Below are 20,422 nucleotides of genomic sequence, written 5' to 3'. Positions count from 1 at the left end.
TAGCTGGGATAATGTGGGTATGGTGTTAGCTGAGATAAGACAAAAGTTTTCTCCTTCGCAAATGCTGTGTTATTTTAGCAGAAGATGTTGTAATAGGCTGTGCCCATTGGTTTCCAGCTATGAGATGTTTCTTGCAGGAGAAAGACACCTACAGTGGTAGCTGTAGGATCTGTGCTTGGCTTATATTTCCCAGGGGAACATGTAGAAGAATGAAATATGATTTCTCTATCTCACCATATACAACAATTCATTCAAGATAGACTAAAGACTTTTATGAGACTTGAAATCATAGAAATTCTAGACAAAACCCTAGAAAAAACTCTTCTGAGCTTTGGTATAGGCTAAGGATTTATAACTCAGTGTTTAAAAGCAATTTCAACAAAAAAAGTTGGCAATAGGACCTAAGTAAACTAAAGAGCTTCTGCACAGCAAAATAAATGACAAGCAGAGTAAATGTACAAACTACAGAATGAGAGAACATATTTTCAAAATATACCTTCAACAAAGGACTATTTTCCAGAATCTACAAGGAGTTCAAGACAGCAGGAAAAGAAACCCAATCTCATTAAAAAGTGGGCAAATAGCATGAACAGAAATTTCTCAAAAGAAGGTATACAAATGGAGAGTGGAGCAGGATGGCAGAATAGAATGCTTCACTGATTATTCCTCCTGCAAGGACATCAATTAAACAGCTGTTTACACAAAATGTACCTTCATAAAACCAAAATCAGATGGGTACCTAGATTTAAATGTATATCATTGAAAGAGGAACTGAAGAGGTAGAAAAAATAGTACTGAATTACTGACACCCTCTTTTACCCTGGAAGCAGTGGCATGGTTCAGAGAGCATTTGTTAATACTGAGGGAGGGAAAGCATAGCAATTGTAGAGCATAAAATCAGTGCTGTTCTGTTATGGCAGAAAGGAAAACCAGCCTAAATTCAGCTGATGCCCACTGATGCATTTAAACCAGCCCTGGCCAAAGGTGCATCTTTGATACCAGTAGTTGGAACTGAGTTTCTACAAGCCTCACCACTGTGGGCTATAGGACTCTGGGACTGTAAATAAACTTGAAAGGCAGACTAGGCTACAAGGACTGTAATTTTATGTGAGTCCTAGTGCTGAATTGGGTGCAGAGATAATAGACTGGGGATGGGGGTGAGCAACCTACTGACACACCAGCTGGGGATGGGTAAGGGAATGCTATCATCCCCCATCTCCTAACCCCAAGCTGCCCAGCTTTCACTTCCAAAAGAGACTCCACTGCCTTTAGAAAGGAAAGGAAAGAGTGAGAAGGACTGTATTTTGTGGTCTGAGTGCCAGCTAGGCTGTGGTAGAGCAGAACACCAAGTAGACTTCTAAGGTTTTTGACTAGTCTTGGGCTTCTGGGTAGTACCTCTGGACATGCCAGGGGACTGAAGGAACTTGATGCACTGAAGGGAAGGACACAGGCCTGACTGGATTCACCACCAGCTGATTGTAGAACCCCGGATCCTTGAAAACATGGCAGTAGCTAGGGAGTGGTTACAGCAGGCTTTGGACAAGACCCACTGCTCTGCTGACTTTAAGCCTAACCCAGTGCAGCCACAGTGGTGGTGGATACATGGGTGCTTGTGTTACTTCATCCCCAGCTTTGGTTGGCTCAGAACAGAGAGAGAGAGAGACTTTGTTTATTTGGGAGAAACTAAGGGAAGAGAACAAGGGTTTCTGCCTGGTAATCTGGAGAATTCTCTTGAAGCTTGTCCAAGATTATCAAGGCAGTCATCTACCAGTCTTCAAGAACCACTGCATTATTGGGCTTGGAGCGCCCCTAAAGCAGATACAGATTAGATTACAACACTTACCTCATTTCCCATTTATTAAAAAAAAAAAGTGCAATTCACTGCCAGTGCAGTATTCTAGGGACAAATCAAAAACAGGTTAAGTCCTTTTTAATATCTGGAAAGCCTACCAAGAAGGATGGGTACAAAAAAAATCCCAGACTTCAAACATGACAAAAATACCCAACTCTTGAATGTTCAGCCACAGATGAACATCTACAGGTATAAAGAATATCCAGCTAAAAGAACATGTGCTAAACCAATGCAAAGAAACTAAGAACCTAGAAAAAAGGTTAAATGAGGTGGTAACTAGAATAAACAGCTTAGAAAAGAATATAAACGACTTGATGGAGCTGAAAAACACAGCACAAGAACTTCAAGAAGCATACACAAGTTTCAATAGCTGAATCGACCAAACAGTAGAAAGGATATCAGACTGAAGATCAGCTCAATGATATAAGAGTGAAAAGAAATGAACAAAGCCTCCAAGAAATAAGGTATTATGTGAAAAGACCTAATCTACTATGATAGGTGTACCTGAATGTGACGGAAAGAATGAATCCAAGCTGGAGAACACTCTTCAGGATATTATCCAGGAGAACTTCCCCAACCTAGTGAGGTAGGCCAATATTCAAGTCCAGGAAATACAGAGAACACCACAAAGATATTCCTCAAGGAGAGCAACCCCAAGGCACATAATCATCAGATTCACCAGGGTTGAAATGAAAGAAAAAATGCTAAGGGCAGCCAGAGAGAAAGCTGGAGATACACACAGAGGGAAGCCCATCAGATTCACAGCAGATCTCTTGGGAGAAACTCTACAAGCCAGAAGAGAGTGGAAGCTAATATTCAACATCCTTAAAGAAAAGAACTTTCAAATTAGAATTTCATATCCAGCCAAACTAAGCTTCACAAGTGAAGGAGAAAGAAAATCCTTTATAGGCAAGCAATTGCTGAGAGATTTCATCACCACCAGGCCTGCCTTACAAGAGCTCCTGAAAGAAGCACTAAACAAGGAAAGAAACAACCAGTACTAGCCACTCCAAAAACATATCAAATGGTAAAGACCATTGACACAATGAAAAAAATCCATCTAATAATGGGCAAAACATCCAACTAGCATAAAAATGCCAGGGTCAAATTCACACATAACAATACTAACGTTAAATGCAAATAGGCTAAATGCCCCATTCAAAAGACACATACTGGCAAATTGGATAAAAAGTCAAGACCCATTGGTGTGCTGTATTCAGGAAATCCATCTCAAATGCAAGGACACACATAGGTTAAAAATAAAGGGATGGAGGAAGATTTATCAAGCAAATGGAGAGCAAAAAAAAAAAGCAGGAGTTGTAATCCTAGTCTCTGATAAAATGGACTTTAAACCAACAAAGATCAAAAGAGACAAAAAAGGGCATTACATAATGGTAAAAGGATCAATGCATCAAGAAGAGCTAAGGATTCTAAATATATACGCACCCAATACAGGAGCACCCAGGTACACAAAGCAAGTCCTTAAAGACCTACAAAGAGACTTAAGACTCCCACACAATAATAGTGGGAGACTTTAACACTCCACTGTCAATATTAGACAGATCAACAAGACAGAAAATTAACAAGGATATCCAGGACTTGAACTCAGATCTGGACCAAGCAGACCTAATAGACATCTACAGAAATCTCTACCCCAAATCCACAGAATATACATTCTTCTCACACCACAGGGCACCTACTATAAAATTGACCACATAATTGGAAGTAAATCACTCCTCAGCAAATGCAAAAGAATGGAAATCATAAGAAATAGTCTCTAAGACCACAGTACAATCAAATTAGAACTCAGAATTAAGAAACTCACTCAGAATTGCAGAGCTTCATGGAAACAACTGCTCCTGAATGTGAACTGAATAAATAATGAAATGAAGGCAGAAATAAAGATGTCCTTCGAAACCAATGAGAACGAAGACACAGTGTACCAGAATCTCTGGGACACATTTAAAACAGTGTCTAGAGGGAAATTTATAGAAATAAATGCCCACCAGAGAAGTGAGAGAAGATCTAAAATTGACACCTTATAATCAAAATTGAAAGAGCTGAAGAATCAAGATAAAAAAAACTCAAAAGCTAGCAGAAGACAAGAAATAACTAAGATCAGAGCAGAACTGAAGGAGATAGAGACACAAAAAGTCCTTCAAAAACTCAATAAATCCAGGAGCTGGGATTTTGAAAAGATCAATAAAATAGACAGACCACTAGTCAGATTAATAAAAAAGAAAAGGGAGAAGAATCAAATAGATGCAATAAAAAATGATAAAGGGGTTATTACCACTGACTCCACAGAAATAAAAATTACAATCAGAGACTACTACAAACAACTGTATGCACATGAACCAGTAAACCTGCAAGAAATGGATAAATTCCTGGACACTTGCACCCTGCAAGCCTAAACCAGGAAGAAGTTGAAACCTTGAACAGACCAATAACAAGGGCTGAAGTTGAGGCAGCAATTAATAGCCTACCAAACAAAAAAAGTCCAGGTCCAGACGGGTTCACAGTTGAATTAAACCAGATGTTCAAAGAGGTGCTGGTATCATTCATTCTGAAACTATTCCAAACAACCCAAAAAGAGAGAATCCTTCCCAAATCATTTTATGAGACCAACATCATCCTGATACCAAAACCCGGCAGAGACTCAACAAGAAAAGAAAACTTCAGGCCAATATCCATGAGGAACATAGATGCAAAAATCTTCAATAAAATACTGGCAAACCAATTGCAGCAGCACATCAAAAAGCTTATCCATCACAATCAAGTAGGCTTCATTCTGGGGATGCAAGGCTGTTTCAACATCTGCAAGTCTATAAACGTAATCCACCACATAAACAAAATCAAAGACAAAAACCACATGATTATCTCAATAGATACAGAGAAGGCCTTTGACAAAATTCGACAGTGCTTTATGCTAAAAACTCTCAATAAACTAGGTATTGAAGGAACATATCTCAAAATAATAAAAGGTATTTATGACAAACCTACAGCCAATATCATCCAGAATGGGCAAAAACTGGAAGCATTTCCTTTGAAATCCAGCCCTACACCAGGATGCCCTCTGACACCACTCCTATTCAATATTGTATTGGAAATTCTGGCCAGAGAAATTAGGCAAGAAAAAAAAAGGTATTCAATTAGGAAAAGAGGAAGTCAAATTGACTCTATTTGCAGATGACATGATAGTATATTTAGAAGACCCTATCATCTCAGCCCAAAATCTCCTGAAACTATTAAGCAACTTCAGCAAAGTATCAGGATAGAAAATCAATGTGCAGAAATCACAAGTATTTCTATACACCAATAACAAACTAATAGAGAGCCAAATCATGAGCAAACTCCCATTTACAACTGCTACAAAGAGAATAAAATACCTAGGAATACAATTAACAAAGGGCGTAAAGGACCTCTTCAAGGAGAACTAAAAACCACTGCTCAAGGAAATAAGAGAAAACAAAAACAAATGGAGAAACATTCCATGCTTATGATTAGGAAGAATCAATATCGTGAAAATGGCCATGCTGCCCAAAATAATTTCTAGATTCCACGCTATCCCCATCAAGCTACCAATGACCTTCTTCACAGAACTGGAAAAAAACACCTTAAACTTCATATGGAACCAAAAGAGAGCCTGCATAGCCAAGACAATCCTAAGCAGAAAGAACAAAGCTGGAGGAATCATGCTACCTCATTTCAAACTATACAACAAAGCTATAGTAATCAAAACAGCATGGTACTGGTACCAAAACAGAGATATAGACCAATGGAACAGAACAGAGGCCTCGGAGGTAATGCCACACATCTACAACCATCTGATCTTTGACAGACCTCACAAAAACAAGCAATGGGGAAAAGATTCCCTGTTTAATAAATGGTGTTGGGAAATCTGTCAAGCCATGTGCAAAAAGCAGAAACTGGACCCCTTCCGGACACCTTACACTAAAATTAACTCCAGATGGATTAAAGACTTACATATAAGACCTAACATCATAAAAACCCTTGAAGAAAACCTAGGCAAAACCATTCAGGACATAGGCATATGCAAGGATTTCATGACTAAAGCACCAAAAGCATTGGCAACAGAAGCCAAAATAGACAAATGGGATCTAATTAAACTCCAGAGCTTCTGCACAGCAAAAGAAACAATCATTAGAGAGAACTGGCAACCAACAGAATGGGAAAAAAATGTTTGCAAGCTACCTATCTGACAAAGGGCTGATAACCAGAATCTACAAAGAACTAAAATAGATTTACAAGAAAAAAACAAACAAACCTATTCAAAAGTGGGAGAAGGATATGAAAAGACGCTTTTCAAAAGAAGACATATATGAGGCCAACAAACATATGAAAAAATGCTCATAATCACTGATGATTAGAGAAATGCAAATCAAAACCACATTGAGATACCACTTCATACCAGTGAGAATGGCAATCATTAAAAAATCTGGAGACAACAGATGCTGGAACAGATGTGGAGAAATAGGAACACTTTTACACTGTTGGTGGGAGTGTAAACTAGTTCAACCATTGTGGAAGACAGTGTGGTGCTTCTTCAAGGACCTAGAAATAGAAATTACATTTGACCCAGCAATCCCATTACTGGGTATATACCCAAAGGATTATAAATCATTCTATTATGAGGACACATGCACACATATGTTCATAGTGGCACTATTTACAATAGGAAAGACCTGGAACCAACCCAAATGCCCATCAATGATAGACTGGACAAGGAAAATGTGGCACATATACAACATAGTCCAGATTCATCCATGTCCCTACAAAGGACACGAACCCATCGTAAGAAATGATGAGTTCATCATAAGAACTCATCATAAGAAACGATGAGTTCGTGTCCTTTGTAGGGACATGGATGAATCTGGAAACCATCATTCTCAGCAAACTGACACAAGAACAGAAAATCAAACACCACATGTTTTCACTCATAGTCAGGTGTTGAACAATGAGAACACATGGACAAAGGGAGGGGAGCATCACACACTGGGGTCTGTTAGGGGGCAAGGAAGGGAAAGCAGGGGAGGTGAGAAGGTCAGGGAGGGGTAAAATGGGGAGAAAGGCCATATGTGGGTGACGAGGGATGGAGGCAGCAAACCACATTGCCATGTGTGTACCTATGCAACAATCCTGCATGATCTGCATGTGTACCCCAGAACCTAAAGTACAATAAAAAAAAAAGTACAGCAGTGTCTAGAGGGAAATTAATAGCAATAAATGCCCATATGAGAAGCGAGGAAAGTTCTAAACTCGACACTCTACGTCAAAATTGAAAGAGCTGGAGGACTAAGATGAAAAAAGCTCAAAAGCTAGCAGAAGAAAAGAAATAACTAAGATCAAAGCAGAACTGAAGGAGATAGAGACACAAAAAAACCCTCAAAAAATCAATAAATCCAGGAACTGGCTTTTTGAAAATATGAACTAAATAGACAGACCACTAGCAAGATTAACAAAAAAGAAAAGGGAGAAGAATCAAATAAATGCAATAAAAAACGATAAAGTGGATATCACCACAGATTCCACAGAAATACAAACTACAATCAGAGATTACTACAAACAACTCTATGCACATAAACCAGTAAACCTGGAAGAAATGGATAGATTCCTGGATACTTGCACCCTCCCAAGCCTAAACCCAGAAGAAGATGAAACCCTGAATAGACCAATAACAAGGGCTGAAGTTGAGGCAGCAATTAATAGTCTACCCACCAACAAAAGCCCAGGTGCAGATGGGCTAATTTTACCAGATGTACGAAGAGGAGCTGGTACCACTCCTTCTGAAATTATTCCAAACAACCCAAAAAGAGGGAATCCTTCCCAAATCATTTTATAAGACCAACATCATCCTGATACCAAAACCCAGCAGAGATGCAACAAAAAAAAGAAAACTTCAGGCCAATATCAATGATGAACATCAATGCAAAAATCTTCAATAAAATACTGGCAATTTTAAAACACAGCCTAATTTTACCAGATGTACGAAGAGGAGCTGGTACCACTCCTTCTGAAATTATTCCAAACAACCCAAAAAGAGGGAATCCTTCCCAAATCATTTTATAAGACCAACATCATCCTGATACCAAAACCCAGCAGAGATGCAACAAAAAAAAGAAAACTTCAGGCCAATATCAATGATGAACATCAATGCAAAAATCTTCAATAAAATACTGGCAAACTGATTGCAACAGCACATCAAAAAGCTTATCCACCATGATCAAGTAGGCTTCATCCCAGAGATGCAAGGCTGGTTCAACATATGCAAGTTGATAAACTTAATCCACCACATAAACAGAACCAAAGACAAAAACCACGTGATTATCTCAATAGACACAGAGAGGGCCTTCAACAAAATTCAACAGCACTTTATGCTAAAAACTCTCAATAAACTGCATATCAATGGACTGTATCTCAAAATCATAAAAGTTATTTACGACAAACCCATAGCCAATATCATACTGAATGGACAAAAACTGGAAGCATTCCCTTTGAACTCTGGCCCTAGACAAGGATGCCCTCTCTCACCACTTCTATTCAATATAGTATTGGAAGTTCTAGCCAGAGCAATCAGGCAAGAAGCAGAAATAAAGGATATTCAATTACATAAAGAGGAAGTCAAATTGCCTCTATTTGTAGACAGCATGATTGTATATTTAGAAGACCCCATTGTCTCAGCACAAACTCTCCTTAAATTAATAAGCAACTTCAGCAAAGTCTCAGGATAAAAAAATCAATGTGCAGAAATCACAAGCATTTCTATACACAAATAACAGACAAACAGAGAGCCAAATCAAGAGGGAACTCCCATTCACAATTGCTACAAAGAGAATAAAATACCTAGGAATACAACGAACAAAAGATGTAAAGGACCTCTTCAAGTAGAGCTAGAAGCCACTGCTCAAGGAAATAAGACAAGACACAGATGCAAAAACATTCCATGTCATGGTTAGGAAGAATGAATATTATGAGAATGGCCATACTGCCCAAGTAATTTATAGATTCAATGCTATCCTCATTAACCTACCTATGGTCCTCTTCACAGAATTGTAAAAAACCACCTTAAACTTCATATGGAAACAAAAGAGAGCCTGCATAGCCAAGACAATCCTAAGCAAAATGAACAAAGCCAGAGGCATCATGCTACCTGACTTCAAATCATACTACAAGGCTATGGTAATCAAATGAGTACGGTACTGGAGCCAAAACAGAGAGGTAGACCAATGGAACAGAACAGAGGCCTCGGAGGCAACACCACACATCTACAACCATCTGATCTTTGACAAACCTGACAAAAGCAAGCAATGGGGAAAGGATTCCTAGTTTAATAAATGGTGTTGGAATAACTGGCTAGCCATGTGCAGAAAACTGAAACTGGACCCTTTCCTGACACCTTATACTAAAATTAACTCCAGATGGATTAAAGACTTAAACATAAGACCTAACACCATAAAAACCCTAGAAGAAAACCTAGGCAAAACCATTCAGGACATAGCATAGGCAAGGACTTCATGACTAAAACACCAAAAGCATTGGCAACAAAAGCCAAAATAGACAAATGGGATCTAATTAAACTCCAGAGCTTCTGCACAGCAAAAGAAACATCCTTAGAGTGAACCAGCAACCAACAGAATGGGAAAAAATTTTTGCAATCTACCCATCTGACAAAGGGCTAATATACAGAATCTACAAATAACTAAAGCAGATTTACAAGAAAAAAACAAACCCATTCAAAAGTGGGCAAAGGACATGAACAGACACTTTTCAAAAGAAGATATATATGAGACCAACAAATATATGAAAAAATGCTAATCATCACTGGCCATCAGAGAAATGCAAATCAAAACCACATTGAGATACTACCTCACGCCAGTTAGAATGGTGATCATCAAAACATCTGGAGACAACAGATGCTGGAACAGATGTGGAGAAATAGGAACACTTTTACACTGTTGGTGGAAGTGTAAATTACTTCAACCATTGTGGAAGACAGTGTGGCAATTCCTCAAGGACCTTGAAATAGAAATTCCATTTGACCCAGCAATCCCATTACTGGATATATATCCAAAGGATTATAAATCATTCTATTATAAAGACCCATGCACACATATTTTCGTTGCAGCACTGTTTACAATGGCAAAGACCTGGAACCAACCCAAATGCCCATCAACGATAGACTGGACAAGGATAATGTGGCACATATACACCATGGAATACTATGCAGTCATAAAAAATGAGTTTGTTTCCTTTGTAGGGACATGGATGAATCTGGAAACCATCATTCTCAGCAAACTGACACAAGAACAGAAAATCAAACACCGCATGTTCTCACTCATAGTCAGGTGTTGAACAATGAGAACACATGGATACAGGGGGAGCATCACACACTGGGGTCTGTTGTGGGCGACTAAATCAGGGACAGAGGGGGATAGGGAGGGTAGGGATAACATGGGGAGAAATACCAGATACAGGTGATGGGGGGATGGAGGCAGCAAACCACATTGCCATGTATGTACCTGTGCAACAATCCTGCATGATCTGCACAGGTACCCCAGAACCTAAAGTACAACAAAAAATATATACATTAAAAAAAATTAAGGATTATACATCATGACTAAATGTGATCTATAGGAGGAATGCAAGGGTGGTTCAATACGAAAATCAATCAGTGTAATACACCACCTTATTAGAAGGAAAGGAAAAATCTAACAAAGTCATTATCAAAAAAGAAGCTGAGAAAGCATAAGAAAAAATTCAATAGTCTTTATTAGACAAAGGTCTAATATACAGAATCTACAAGGAACCTAAATTTGCAGGAAAAAAAACAAACAACCCCGTCAAAAAGTGGGTGAAGGATACGAACAGACACTTTTCAAAAGAAGACATTTATGCAGCCAACAAACATATGAAAGAAAAGTTCATCATCACTGGTCATTAGAGAAATGCAAATCAAAACCACAATGAGATACCATCTCACACCAGTTAGAATGGCAATCATTAAAAAGTTAGGAAACAACAGATGCTAGTGAGGATGCAGAGAAATAGGAGAGCTTTCACATTGTTGATGGGAGTGTAAATTAGTTCAACCATTGTGGAAAACAGTGTGGCAATTCCTCAAGAATCTAAAAGTAGAAATACCATTTGACCCAGCAATCCCATTACTGGGTATATACCCAAAGGATTAAAAATCATTCTATTATAAAGGCCAATGTACACGTATGTTTATTTCAGCACTATTTACAATAGCAAAGACTTGGAATCAATCCAAATGCCCATGAATGATAGACTAGATAAAGAAAATGTGGCACATATACACCATTGAATACTATACAGCTACAAAAAAGAATGAATTCATGTTCTATGCAGGGACATGGATGAAGCTGGAAACCATCATTCTCAGCAAACTGACACAAGAACAGAAAACCAAACATCACATGTTCTCACTCAAAAGTGGGAGTTGAACAATGAGAACACATGGACACAGGGAGGGAAACATCACACACCGGGGCCTGTTGTAGGGTCGAGGGCAAGGGGAAGGAGAGCATTAGGACAAATACCTAATGCATATGGGGCTTAAAACCTAGATGATGGCTTGATGAGTGCAGCAAACCACCATGGCACATGTATACCTATGCAACAAACCTGCACATTCTGCACATGTATCCCAGAACTTAAAGTATAATTTAAAAATTCACTTAAAAAATATGAATAGAAGGGAAATTCCTTATCATAATAAAATGTACTTATAAAAATTCCAAAGGTATTTTATATCAAATTGTGAAAATTTAGAAGCTAATGACCTAAAATCAGTGGGAAGAAACCCAAGTATATTGGCTTTCACTACTGCTATTCAACATAGTACTTAAGACCTTAGCCAAAACTATTAGGTAAGAAAGAGAAATAATATAGCAATTTGTATGTTATGCATATATTTTTAAAAAAATTAATGATTATATGTCATAACTAAATGGGATCTATACACGGAATGCAAGGGTGGTTCAATAAGAAAGCAATCAATGTGATACACCACCTTATTAAATGGAAAGAAAAAATCTAACAAAATGACCATCTTAATAGAAGCTGAGAGAGCATAAGACAAGATTCAATACTCTTCATGACAAAAAACTCAAAAATACAAATAGAAGGAAAATTCCTTATAATAATAATACATATAAAAATATATCAAATTGTGAAAATCTAAAAGCTTATGTCCCCAAATCAGGGGGAGATGATCTAAGTGTATGCAATTTCACTACTGCTGTTCAGCACAGTACTTAAGTCCTAGCCAAAACAATTAGACAAGAAAGAGAAATAAAAGGCATCTAGGTAAGAAAGGAAGATGTAAAACTATTTCTATTTTAAAATAACAGTTCTATATAAATAAAAGGCCATACAACCCACACCAAAAAAAAAAAAAAAAAAAAAAAAAACCAGGAGCTGATAAAACGTTTTCAGCTTAATTTCACTGTTTAAGATCGATACAGATATCAGTTGTGTCTGTTTATATAAGCAATGAGCAATATGAAAATAAAATCAAGGAAATAATTAAATTTGCAATAGCATCAAAAGGGCCAAAAGTCCTAAGAATCTACAACCAAGAAGATAAAAGACTGAAAACTATCAAATGTTGCTTAAAAAAAATAAGGAATACTTAAATAAATGGAAAACCATGTCATGTAAAAGGATTGAAAGAATCAAAATTGTTAATATGGCAATGCTTCCAAAAGATAGGGTCTATGCATTCTAGCCATTTGACAATTTTATATTTCCATGATGTTTGGTGCAGGTTCATAAACACAGTATGTAATTAAGATGCTTGTCAAACATTGCTGGCCTGACCATTTAAACATCCTTAGTAAATTACGGAAGGATTTGGTGAATCACACAAGGAACAAGAAATCAAAATACTGAGCTGTTGCTAATATCTTACCTGCTGCATTTTGATCAGGAAGCAATCGATAAAGTCCCGAGGATTGTTAACATCCAGTGATGCTTGGTGTTCTTTTATTTTCTCCCAAATATAGCTTTTTGTAAGAGCGACATTTTTAAACACTTTGTTGTGAGTTCCTGGGAAATAATCCATGAGGAGAGGGAAATTATTGCAGATCTAAAAGAGAAAAAAATATCAGGTCATAAGACATATGTATCTTCCACCAAGCCCTGATTAGAAATTATAGCTATAAATATGAATAGAATGTTGTGTCTATTTTGATGAGGAAATTTTTATTGTGCATGTATAGCAATTCTCTCTACCTAAAGATTGGAGGGAGAAAATTTTGACCAGGGAATCAAAGATAATACTTATTTTCTTCACTCATACATCATTTTTATTGTATAAAAGTATTTCTATATCAATTTTCTCATTTATAAACCAAGTCTTCCCTACAACCTTGAAACATAATATGGCATGAATTACTATGATTTATATTTAGTTGATGATTCCAGAGGTTAAGGGAGTTTGGGCAACTCATGGAGAACACAAAGCTAGAGCCCACTGTTTTTATTTCTGTCAAGTAGCTTCAAAAATGGAATCAGTGTTTTAGCAGTGGGAGCAGCTCAAAGATGCTTTAAAACCCAACCGTGCACCTGGGTGATTTCTCTAAGATCACACAAATTTTTTATTGCTGTCAAGTAGCTTTGAAAATGGAATCAGTGTTTTAGAAGTGGGAGCAGCTCAAAGATACCTTAAAAGTCAACTAAGATCACACAATTATTATTTAGGCAGAGTGTAGGGCATCCCAACTCAGCACAGGGTAAAATTTGGATGTTTGTTTATGGTTCATACATCACTGTCATTCCTAACCCAGCTGCCTCATCAGCCAGGATCTCAGCTGCAGCATCAAACACCCCTGCCCTAATCAGTGTTTCCTGGCACCTTCTATGGTCACAAATATTCTCCCTTTTTGATGGAGATATTCTTTCCCTAAATTAGGACATTTCTGCAAAGTAATGTGAAGAAGAGGTCAGTAAGTGTGGATTGGAGGATAAGCCTACTGAGTAATGAAAGTCTTCAGAAAGGCCCCAGATGTCCATGGAGTGATACAGGCATGATTTTGGGCTGTCACTAAAGTAGTTTATCAAAACAGGCTTTGGGATTTAGTGGATAAACCACTGGTCAGGAAGCCAATAGACTTGAAAGCAACCCCTGTATTAGGGCATTCATTTTCTGTGTGTAAAATAAAAGGCTTGGTCATCTTTCCTAGATGTTCACTTCAAAAATTTCTGAGGACTGTGGAGTTCAAACATGCACTTCATGCCTTGGGAAACCACCAAATAGAATTTAGGACTTATCAGAAAAAAGAGCATAGGTGGTTTCCCAGGAAGATAAAAACTTGGGCTTACCTGGATCCATGGAGAGCTCAGAATCCTGAAGTTTTCATTGAACCTTTTCATCAGGGTGAGAAAAGTCTCATCTTTATAATCAAATCGATTCTGGAAAACAACGGAGCAGATCACATTGCAGGGAGCACAGCCCAGGATGAAAGTGGGATCACAGGGTGAGGCTAAAGATTTAAAAACAATTTTAAAATACGATTAAAATGTAAATATTTAAAAGATATGCATTTATCAAGACACAAAGGACATTTATAAATTTTAAACAATATCTTACAAATTCCTCACATGTCCAAAAGAAAAAATCAACATGAATGAAACCAACATATCATTTTTACCTTAAATATGAGTTGTGCATTACAATCTAGCTAAACAATGTCACTTCACATGTGGTAATTCACATCCACTGCCTTTACTTAAACTCTTTTAACCAAAGGTGTCTTTTATTTTGGAAGGAAAAAGACTTTTTCGAAATCCAAATAATTCAAGTTTTTAGAGGAGAATCACATCTATCTTTAAAGTCTCTGGATGATAAAGCACAGATATAGGAAGAGAAAAGTTGGGGACCTGGAAACGTCTTATATATAGTGAATAGCTGAAAGCATTGTGGGCTGAACCAATAGAAATAAAGTTAGGGAGATTGCGAGTGAATGCATGTGTTTGAGGGAACAAATGTGAAAAGCAGATACATCCATGTGATATGAGAAGAAAAACTAATATAAATGAGCATTAAGTATGACATAGATTTGTTTATCTAAATAACTAAAATGGATAACTTTTTATTTTATTTTATTTTTTTATTGCATTTTAGGTTTGGGGGTACATGTGAAAAACATGCAAGATTGTTGCATAGGTGCATACGTGACAGTGTGATTTGCCGCCTTCCTCCCCTTCACCTATATGTGGCATTTCTCCCCATGCTATCTCTCCCCAACTCCCCACCGCCCGCTGGATAACTTTTTATTTCAAATCTAAATTCCAGTAAGGCTAACCAAAAAGTAAATTGATAAATGGAATCTTTTTATTTCTTTTTTCAATTTGTAAAAAATGAATTTCCCTCCTTACAAAATAATGTTTATCATTTCCGATCATCCTCCAAATTTAATTCATTTGGGCAAAACTACTGTTTTGTGGATTCTGGGATATTATTCAGTATAGTCATTAAGATAAGTATGTTTTAATACAGTTTTATATTTGACCATAAGTTAGGCCAAGTCTATCATTTTACAGGTACAGAAATTATTTAAAAGGTTTTTGTCTTTTGGTGAGGGAATCTCTAAAATGAAATTGCTGTAACCAAGTGACTAGTGAACATTAATGGAAAGGGCTCCCAAATTCACATCTGTAGCTCCTAAATAAAGGTGACATGAAATGAAAGAGTTCTGAATAAAGTTGGAAAATTGAAAAACAGGAAATCTACTGAGTTAGCTACTTCTATGACAGGCTCCTTTAAACATTACAGGGCTCTAAAGTTTCAGAAAAAGTGTTGTTTTAGCCAAAGGGAGGAAAGGTAATGTGGGAAGCCTTGGTGAGTGTGTGTGTGTTTGTGTGTGTGTGTGTGTGTGTGTCTGTGTGTGTGAGATTCTCAAGTACAATCTGGTTTTCAGAGTTTTTTGTCATTGCATTTGGGAGAGTAAATTGAAAAAGGTAATTTGATATCCCAGCTGATAATCACATTGATTACAACAAGTACTTCATAGGTGAATAGGATTGGCAGTGGGACAAAAATGATTATCACAAATTTCAAAACTAAGATCCAATACAGGGGAAAAAAAGATGAGCAAAACTGAAAACATAGCCTAGTTACATTTAAGGAAGAGAGGATAAAGAGTTTTTCATAATAGTTAAAATCTAGTTAAACAAATTATTTACAAATTAGTATTTGCATATTTTGCTGAGTTATACTATAGACCATATCTAGTCAAACATATAAATTGTTACAGTAAGTAGTGGTTAACAAGAAGTAATTAATCCTGACAGTTTTCAAATAGGACTATGTTTCCTGAGAAATAAGAACTGATGAGAACTGTACTGAGATATACCTAAGAAAGTAAAAGCATACATAGTGTCATTGCTGGCTAGAGCTGAAGGCATGGACCTGGAAGGAATTCCCAGACATGTGAGTCTGATCATATGAAAAAAAACGCTAATTAAACGAAAGCACATGTCACTTAGTTCATGTTCCATAAAAGTGCAATGGGGTCATTTCCACCATGTCCACTTTCCAAGTGTTCTCAGGTGAAATGTTCTGGGGCGGTAACACAGATTTATGCTATGGGGGAAACTTTCTTTAACTCTTTTCAAAAATGAACTCAATACCCTTAGTTATAATTTCTGATTTGGAAACCAGGAAACAAAATTGAGCAGAAAATAGGATTAAATGATCTTTTATCCCTACACAATATGAACCAACACATCTGTATAGGCAAAGCACAGATACACAAAACCTCCCTTGTCTCTGTGCTTCAAACCTGCTTCTACCACCTGAGGGCTGACAACCAGGATACCCAATGAAGATCTGGCCACCCCGGAAATGTTTCCAAGGATGTCATTAGTGAAGACAGCTGACAGTTAAGGTCAGTGACGCAGTCACCCACCCTTGTTTTTTCTCAACTCCTCCACAAGGCAGCGGGCTTCTTGTTGAACACGGTCCTCAATGCTCCTCTTCCCCATCCCAAAATTCCGCAATGTTGTAAGGGAGAAACGCCGGATCTCCTTCCATCTCTTTCCATTGCTGAAAACGATTCCTAACAACAACAACAACAAAAAAAAAACAAGGAGGCAGAAACTGGGAGAATTCACAAGCAAGAAAGAAAGAGCTGCAACACTCGGCAGCCACGCAGATAGGCTAAGCTCTGTGGAGAAGCTCTTTAAGTCTCTGTTTTCCATCCTCCTCATCCCAGTTACCGAAACTGACACAGGCATATGCGCACCTACCAAGTTCTTTAGTAGTTCTTTGAGGTATTGGGAAAACGCTTCTTCCAGAAAACTCCTCTCCATTGTCAATCAGGGCTTCCTTCACTGCCTCATATCCGTGCAACACCACTACGGGCTTCATGCCAAAATACACGGTGAATACAGAACCATAGACTTTTGAGAGCTGGGAAAGGAAATGCAAATAGCAGCAAAACAAGTCACTGTTTGCTCCAAATATTATGTGTGATTCAGACTGATATTATCATTGTATCTTTATGTTTATATTTGCCACACATAGATTGGATATTTCTGAATTTTGTAATGAATGTGATGGTGATTGTTACAGCTGCTACTTATAGATAGCCTATTATGTGCCATGGAATGACCCAGGCAATTGGTACACAAATCACAGTTAATCCTCACTTCAACACATTCAGCACATTCATTTACCCCGTTTAAAAAATGAAGAAACTTAGGCCAGAGAATTCCAAATTCATTCTCAGAGTCCAACAGGCAATATATAGAAGCTCCAAACTTGAACCTCTGCTAATTTAAACTCTGATGCTTCAGCAATTTATCACTCCTCCATGTCCACCTTGAGGCCAATACCCAGCTAAGGACTTCAAGGTCACCTGTAAAGCTCTTACCATGAGGATTTTGACTCAGCGGTCCTCTGATGAACCCTAGAACTCTGTATTTTCAGTGTCACCCCAGGAGATTCTAATGCCCAGTTCAGTTTGTAACTGCTGGTATTACCAATACAGAAACATGAAGCACCACAAAGGTAGAATCAGGACATTCAGCATCTCCTGGAAGAACCATGTTTTCCATTCTCCAGCAACCTTGGCTACAGACAACAGCTTTGTGCAGAATCCAAAAGAATTCTGTTACCACTAATTGGACCATGACTATTTACTTCTTTATTACATGCACCTATGCTTGTCCTGAATCCATAGATATTTTTATGTCACATCAGGCATCAAATGAATCTTCAGAGAAGTTGAATTTTCATGGCTATTCTGAATAAAACACAGGACTACTATAGTAGAGGACTTATTGGGTGAAATTTCTAATCACACACACTTCCCTTCAGTCAAAAATCATAGAAAAACACTATGAAGCAAAGAAGGGAAACAGCACTTCAAACTTTTGCCTCTGTATTACCTGATTCTATCATACAGTGACCCCAATGTTTATGTATCAACAAAATGCATCAACTTACTCCACTATTTCTGACAATGACAGACTTAAAAAGACAAAAGAAACATCAAAATTCAGAGGCAGTATTTTGCTGTACAATGATCTATTGCAATAGTGTGTTTCCAGGAATATATTTTATCTAAAAATAACAGTCAAATAACTTACCCTTTGCAAGTGACTGGGGTAACATAAAGCATACTTACATTGCTGAAAGATTTGCAGATGTCCTTAACATCTATCTGTAGGATGTTTCCAACAATAGGAAGAGGAGTGGGGCCAGGAGGGAGCTTCCCTCTCCCAGAGCTCTGTCTCCAGAGTGAAAAGAGAAGCAAGAAAGAGAGACAGAGCAACAGGACCACAAAAGGATCCATTGAAGCCTACTCTTCTTACTAACACGACTATGAGCTTGCACTGCCAGGCTTTTATAACACTCCCTTGCTGATTCAGTGTGTCTCTTTGACATGTAAAGTAAGCAATCATCTAGATCCAATTTGTGCATGTTTTCTGAGTGGACTTTGGCCCACGAATAGAGATAAAATGTTTTTCTGTTCTTCTCCTTTCCAGTGCCAATCTAGGAGATTCTGGTTTAATTGTATTGGTTGGAGTCCAGATATTGGTAATTAAAATAAAAAGACCCTGGGTGTTCCAATGTGCTGTGATGATGTAGAAACACTGAAGTAAATGATTCTATGCTAGAATATACTCAAAATTCAATATTCTCAGATGAATGACCAGTTGGGAATTTATGACTTTGAGGGAAATCAGTGTATTCTATATGTCCTATATAAAAAATGTACATTGTAATGCTACACCAAAAAATAGGAGACATACCCCTTGATAACAAAAGCCTTTCAAATATTTAGTATAGTTCACTTAAAATACAGCTGCCTAAACATGAAATAGTGAATATAACTTATACATATTGAGTGACCAAACATACATAAAATTATTAACTAATAAACGTATATTTTATATATTTAAATGTATATAAATAATATTCATAAGTGTTTTTATGTTATTACATAATACTATTTATGTTTTTATTACATTATTGTAATAATAGGTGATTGCTTACTTTACATGTGAAAGAAACACACATTGAATTACTAGGGAGTGTTACGTATATTATTACATAATAATAACATAAATACATATTTATATTTTTATTAAATATATAACAAAATATACATATAAATATATATTCATCATTAAAGAAAAACCACTGGAATATAGAGACGATCATTTTTTATTTTTCAAATGGGGAAAGAAACTTTGGGAGAACAGGACACCTGTCAGTGCCACGCAGCTCACAGCTGATAAAACTGGCATATGAGCAGAGATTTTCTGATGCCCATTTGGGTGCATTATCACTTACACAAGAGCTGGTTCAAGAACAATTTGAGAAAAACAAAAAAGAAAACCCAGACATTAGTTACTCTGAAGATATACCACATTGACTCTTCAGAAAGCAACAGGCTTCACATTAAATAGAAGCTCATTATTTGTCTATAAGGATAGAAGGACCAGAGATGCTCAAAAGAAGAAATAAAAATTAGGGTTCTCCCCTCTGCATCACCTCACAAGTGAAAGTTGTTCAACACTATTAAGGAAAGGGCCAATCTCACATAATTTATGACAGAGGGCTTGAAAATCTATTGCTTCTTCACCTCTCAGTCACCTTCAGACATGACTGCTTCTATTGTTTTCAGTCTGTTATTGTCACAAATAATAGAATGTAATCACATGCAGCAAGAATGAGAAATTATACACAGAACAACAGTTGTGGATTCAATAGAAGATGGAATGTAGGGAAATCATTGACTGAACCCAGAGCACAGAACAACTGCAATGTGCAAATCTGAATGGGAACTGATCGTCAATGGTCATGAAGAACTAAATACAACTGGATTTATAAACATTACTAGATCACTAATGACAAAATGTGTGTACAAAGGCATGCTCCGAAAAGATTACATTTATTCTAAATTGAACAGTACAGTTATTTCCAGCTCTTTCATTAAGAAAATATTAAGACCCAGTTACACAATGTTTTATGGATTATGCTTACAGAGATTATGACAAATTTACAGAGAATTT

General features: G+C 37.2%; 1 protein-coding gene across 1 annotated transcript in view; it reads right to left on the bottom strand.

Annotated features, from left to right (window-relative positions):
• Positions 1 to 18,799, bottom strand: part of CYP2C8 (cytochrome P450 family 2 subfamily C member 8) — a 30,655-nt gene extending 11,856 nt beyond the window's left edge. The window contains exons 1-5 of the mRNA XM_012439613.3: positions 18,529 to 18,799; positions 17,147 to 17,309; positions 16,807 to 16,956; positions 14,219 to 14,379; positions 12,807 to 12,983 (exon numbers count right to left, since the gene is read on the bottom strand). Coding sequence (XP_012295036.2) covers positions 12,807 to 12,983; positions 14,219 to 14,379; positions 16,807 to 16,956; positions 17,147 to 17,309; positions 18,529 to 18,696 — 819 coding nt within the window. The 5' untranslated portion in view covers positions 18,697 to 18,799. The remainder of the gene's footprint in view (positions 1 to 12,806; positions 12,984 to 14,218; positions 14,380 to 16,806; positions 16,957 to 17,146; positions 17,310 to 18,528) is intronic.
• Positions 18,800 to 20,422: the final 1,623 nt, after the last annotated feature.

The sequence above is a fragment of the Aotus nancymaae genome, unplaced genomic scaffold (assembly GCF_030222135.1).
Source record: "Aotus nancymaae isolate 86718 unplaced genomic scaffold, 86718_ANA_hifiasm-v0.15.2.pri h1tg000010l, whole genome shotgun sequence".
NCBI classification, from domain to species: domain Eukaryota; kingdom Metazoa; phylum Chordata; class Mammalia; order Primates; family Aotidae; genus Aotus; species Aotus nancymaae.
This window is presented reverse-complemented; position numbering and strand designations above follow the sequence as displayed.